Here is a 6,000-nt window from a genome sequence, read left to right as displayed (position 1 = left end):
GGGGTATCCTCCTGCCCTCCCCCCGCCCTCCTGCCCCTCCGCATCCTGTCACACGTGCCCCCGCCTCGGCCGGCCCCCCACCTCACTTCCTTTTTCTCCTCTGACTCATCGATTGACCTTTTCACATGGAATCAGCCCAAACGGCGGCGTGGCCTCCCGTGAGCGGAGCGAGCGCTGCTCTGAGTGAACACGGCTACGTTGCTCTCCTTAGCGGAGCGAGCGTTGCTCTGAGTGAACACGGCTACGTTGCTCTCCTTAGCGGGAGCGAGCGTTGCTCTGAGTGAACACGGCTACGTTGCTCTCCTGAGCGGAGCGAGCGCTGCTCTGAGTGAACACGGCTACGCTGCTCTGAGTGAACACTGCTACGTTGCTCTCCTGAGCGGAGCGAGCGCTGCTCTGATGTGAACACGGCTACGCTGCTCTGAGTGAACACTGCTACGTTGCTCTCCTGAGCGGAGCGAGCGTTGCTCTGAGTGAACACGGCTACGCTGCTCTCCTTAGCGGAGCGAGCGTTGCTCTGAGTGAACACTGCTACGTTGCTCTCCTGAGCGGAGCGAGCGTTGCTCTGAGTGAACACGGCTACGTTGTTCCCATGTGGAGTTAGCGCGGGGAGAGCGACCATGTCGCTCCGTCTTCACAACCCTCGACCCCGTCGGCTGTGGTAGACAGTGTTACCAGCAAGAGCGCCAGAGTAAATACGCTCTTTCAGTAAGCTTGATAAGCCCAGGCAGTCTATTAGTGATTTGTTGGTTTACGTGGATTTGGGGGTGTGTGCGTGTGCAAGCCTGCTTGAGAGTGGAAGACTTGCAGGACTTCCAACAGGTGGGGGAGTGTGGGTGTGTATGTCCCTGCGTGTTTGTCCCTGGTCCCCTCATGTTGTGGTTGGGGCCACTCGAACAAACAGCTGTAATTGAGAGTGGTGCATCGGAGAGAGAACACTAGCCTCCCTGTAGACCAGAGTCTAATTAATGGAAATATAATGAATCTGGCCCTGAGCAAATAGCAGAGCGTGGCCCGCCTGTCTCCAGTGCACACCGACATGACTGGCATGGAAATGGTGGTTATGCACGCACACACACACACCTGCATACACACACACGCCGCAGAAACATTTGTTAGCATCACAAGAAAAGGGTGAGATACCTGGGTGGAGGGAGAGAGGGGTGGAGGGAAAGAGGGGTGGAGGGAGAGAGAGGGGCGGAGGGAGAGAGGGGCGGAGGGAGAGAGGGGCGCAGGGAGAGAGGGGCGGAGGGAGAGAGGGGCGCAGGGAGAGAGGGGCGCAGGGAGAGAGGGGCGGAGGGAGAGAGGGGCTGTTGGATCAGGATTAGGAGTGAAAGGTCACAGCCAGGGAGATCTGAGAGGTTCCTGACTGATGGAGCGCTCACATGGAAAGACTGATGTGTGTGTGTGTGTGTGTGTCAGGGAGCCCAGATGTGTCAGGCTGATCTGTCGTTTAGTGGTATAGGGGTCATGAGAGGGGGTAAGGCATTACGACTAGGTCTCACACTGTTTACACACACACACACACACATCGCCCTGACTGTGTTTCTCCCTCCGCAGGTGAACATGTTGATTGGCATCGTGGTTTTCAACAAGCTCATGTCTCGAGATGGAATCTCAGACAAGTCTAAAAAGCAGCGAGCAGGGTAGGTGAAGCCTTCACACACACACACACGGACCACACACCACTCACCAATCCATACAGCCGAATGGCCCTCAGGTCAGTCCGGGGTACTGTGAAAAATGACACATAAGAAAAAGGCTGTGACGCAGAAACAGAACGCGTTCCTACTTTACACTCCAACTTGCCTGTCACATGGGTAAAAAAACACACACACACAGACCTGCACACACAATCACCCACAAAACATCAACATTGTAACAGCCAGGTTTTCTCTCTCTCAAGGTTTCCATGTTTTTTTCATGATATTTCTAGGGCACAGAACACATTTACACATCAAAAACACATGAACATGCATATGATAATCGATCGCAAATTCAGATTTAAATATGACCTAGTAAAACAAATGCTCATGCACACACTCGTACACACACACATTTCCGGCCCTTTTGTGGCTAATTCCATCAGCAGTGATTTGTCATCTGTGCTAATCCAGTGAGTGGAGATTTCTACGGCGCTACGAGCCAAATCCATGCTTTCATTTCCACCCTCATCGATCTCACCCCTCTCTATCTCTCTCTCTCTCTATCTCTCTATCTCTCTATCTCTCTCTATCTCTCTCTCTCTATCTCTATCTCTCTATCTCTCTCTCTCTCTATCGATCTCTCTCTCTCTCTCTCTCCTGCTTCCATCTTCATAGTCTGCCCTCATAGTGTTCGAACCATAATCAATGTAGCCCTGGGGCTGGCAGGGTTAATGGCAGAGTTCACACTGAGGAGGGCTCAAAGGCACAAGAGATGGAGCCAGGAAGGATGGACACACTCACACACACACACACACACACACACCAACATGAATACACACAATGATATAGGAACAACATGTTCAGTTTTTGCCCTCTCGGCCTTCGCATGTGTTTGGAGTGCATCAACAGACACATCGCGCACACACACACACACACACACTGGCACAGTCCAGACTGGCTAACAGGACAGGATGTCGTTAGTGATAATGTATTTCTTTATGAAGCTGTAGGGATGTGGCAGGCTGTAAGGCAATGAGCTGTGATAGGACGCTAATGTAGCATAGCAACGCACAGCCCTATCATTCAGCACTCACCAAAACGTATGTACACACATAAACACACACACACACACACACTGCTTTAAGATAATTGTTTCACTTCTGCACTGAGGAAGCTTTCATCAGATATACATAAACACACACATCCACACACACACAGCCCAGTGAAAATAAAATATTGTTGTATAATACTATATGTAACGGGGAATACTCACACACACACATACACACACCCTGCCTAAAGTACACATACTCACACCTATAGTACACACACACACACCTCAAAGCTGCATACTTTGTATTCTGGTCGTAGTGGGATTTGACAAAAAGCTGTCTAGACAGGGAGGCACTGTCACACACACGCAAGCACACACAGTCCAGTACACAGGAACACACGCACACACACACACGCAAGCACACCCAGTCCAGTACACAGGAACACACGCACACACACACACACACGCAAGCACACACAGTCCAGTACACAGGAACACACGCATACACACACACGCAAGCACACCCAGTCCAGTACACAGGAACGCACACACACACACGCAAGCACAACCCAGTCCAGTACACAAGAACACACGCACACACACACACGCAAGCACACCCAGCCAGTACACAAGAACACACCCTAATAATAAACAGAATGGAAATGTGTTTCTCCAGGCCTTGTCGTTTCTCTATGTCTCATTGGATGGTGTTATTAAGATGTGTTCGAGACATTAACATCCTGCTTTAACCTTGCAATGCATGCTTTTACTTTTCTATCTGTTTCATTTCTCTCTCGCACTCTCTCTGTCTCTCTCTCTCACTGTTTCACGCATATTACATTCTATTCTGTCTATTTTAATCTGACTGTTGTTCATTTGCTACTAATTTGAGATTTGTTAATTTCTTTCTTTTTCTCCCTGTTTTTGTTCTTGACCTTTTTTTGTCCTCGTGTATCAATCGTCTTCCAATCATCCCAACCACACACTCCCACTCTCTCCCGTCGGAAATGTGTGTGTACGTGTGTGTGTATACATGTGTCCTGAAGTCTACCGGTGGAGGCGCGTAGCCGACTGCTCCTGAAATGCTCCAAGTGTGGCGTTATCTCAAGCACCGCTCCTGTCCAGCTCTACAGCCAGCAGCGCCATGTTAGTCCATCTCCATCCTCCTCTCGCTCTCTTTGTCTCTCTCTCTCTCTCTCTCTCCTCTCTCTATCTCTCCCTCTCTCTCTGTCTCTCTCCTCCCCCCTCTCTCTCTCTCTCTCTCTCTCTCTCTCTCTCTCTCTCTCTCTCTCTCTCTCTCTGTCTCTCTCTCTCCCTCTCTTCTCCTGTCTCTCTCTCCCTCTCTCTCTCTCTCTCTCTCTCTCTCTCTCTCTCTGTCTCTCTCTCTCTCCATTCCCCCTTGGTTCTCTGTCCATCAGCCCTGTGTGTGTGAGTGAGAGAGTGAGAGAGTCGAGAGAGAGAGTGGGAGGCTGGGAGGCTGGAGAGTGAGAGGGTGAGAGGATGGGAGAGAGAAAGAGAGAGAGAGAAAGAAGAGAGTGAGAGAGTGAGAGGGTGGAGAGGGTGGAGAGAGAGAGAGAAAGAGAAAGAGAGAGCAAATGATTGCGTGACTGTGTTAATGTGTCATCGTTCATCTCAACATACAGATTTGGCTTAAGCTCTGTTAAACCACACTAATCACTAATCTCAGTCGGAGCTATTCACACCCTTACACCCTTACACACACCCTTTACACACATGCGATCTACCTGGAGGACATGGAGGGTGTGAGTGTGTGTATTGAGTGTGTGATGGGGATTGATCCATCTCTCCTTATGTCTCCTATACCAACCCCTCCCCCTGCCCCCCCCTTCCCCTTTGCACCCCAATCCTCATCCTCGTCTTTGTCTCTCTCTTCCTTTCTCTCTCTCGCTCTCTCTCTCTTCTCTGTCTCTCTCTCTGTCTCTCTCTCTCTCAGGGCATCTCTGTGGAGTTCCTGTGTTGTTCTTCCCCTGTTGGCCCTGACCTGGATGTCCGCTGTGTTGGCCATTACAGACCGACGTTCCACGCTGTTCCAGGTGCTCCGTGCCCCCCCCCCCCCCCCCCCCCCCCACACACACACACACACACACGACACGCCACACTTACACACACACACACACCAGCCCAGCTGACCAGGTGCTCTGCTCTCCCCCAGGTCCTGTTTGCCGTCTTTGACTCTGTCCAGGGCTTTGTCATCATCACCGTGCACTGCGCCATGCGCCGCGAGGTCAGTCTCTGCGTCTGTGTGTCTAGACGGCAAACTCTTTCTGTCTCCACTGCGTGCTGAGAAGCAGTCTGTCTGTACATGGTACACTAGGCTGTAGAACAACACGCTACTATCCTCCAGCGCAGGTCACCGTGTACCTGAGCTACCTGGACCTCCGCAGGGGGTACCCTCCATATCTGATGACATGTTCCCTTCATGAAGGTCCACACCCAGCACACCAGGGAGTGGACCAGACAAGAGAAAGGGATTAGTTCCGTTCTCATCTCCACATTTTTGGCCTACTTCAATGCAGCACTAAGAGTGTCCATCTGATCCGGTATGGACATAAAGAGATTATGGAAACCCAGTATGACTATAAGACCTTAAGTCCCTGTCTAATGTCCTCAATCACCATTCGCTAATACCCGAACCCCCCAGGGAGCCCCACTGTTGGGACGTCACACACACAAACCACACACACACAGAAACCACAGACACACACACACAAACCACACACACACACAAACCACATACACACACACACAAACCACACACGCACCGGAAATCCATTCTTACCACAGACTGTTCTCCCCCAGGGGCGTGGCATTACCCAGTTACCAGTTACCCACAATGCAGTGTGGTTGTGACTGTATCTACTGTACCACCCACAGCCCCACCCCCTGCTCTTCCATCTGACCAATCAATACCACAGTGATTGGATCATCAGGTGTAGTGTAATTGAATTGCTAAATGCTATGCATGCTAAGCTATGTTAAACCAGAAGAATCACAATAAGGAGGGATTAGTCAGCTAAATCCAGGAATCATTTTAGTAAATATATGAAAAATCCCCGCCGAAGACTACGTAATCCCTTATAGCTGCAGCCTAGCAGTGGGGTGGGGTTGGGGAGAGGGGGGGGGTAGGTTTAGAGAAGTAAGAGTGTGAGAGAGGCAACATTAACATGCTACAGGACAGCAGTAGATGACAGAACATGGTGACAGCGAGCAGGAAGGCTCCTGGATCCACAGCAGGGATCAGAGCCTCCTGGAGAGAGGGATGGAGAGAAGGAGAGTTCT

General features: G+C 50.9%; 1 protein-coding gene across 1 annotated transcript in view; it reads left to right on the top strand.

Moving 5' to 3' along the window:
- adgrb2 (adhesion G protein-coupled receptor B2) overlaps positions 1-6,000 on the top strand; it is a 114,023-nt gene that overhangs the window by 85,380 nt on the left and 22,643 nt on the right. Inside the window, 5 exon segments of the mRNA XM_067256320.1 lie at positions 1,561-1,646; positions 3,747-3,816; positions 3,818-3,846; positions 4,655-4,754; positions 4,874-4,945. Of these exon segments, the coding sequence (XP_067112421.1) occupies positions 1,561-1,646; positions 3,747-3,816; positions 3,818-3,846; positions 4,655-4,754; positions 4,874-4,945 (357 nt within the window).

The sequence above is a fragment of the Osmerus mordax genome, chromosome 18 (assembly GCF_038355195.1).
Source record: "Osmerus mordax isolate fOsmMor3 chromosome 18, fOsmMor3.pri, whole genome shotgun sequence".
Classification (NCBI taxonomy): Eukaryota; Metazoa; Chordata; class Actinopteri; order Osmeriformes; family Osmeridae; genus Osmerus; species Osmerus mordax.
Note: the sequence above shows the minus strand (reverse complement) of the source record. Positions and strands in the feature narration are given on the sequence as shown.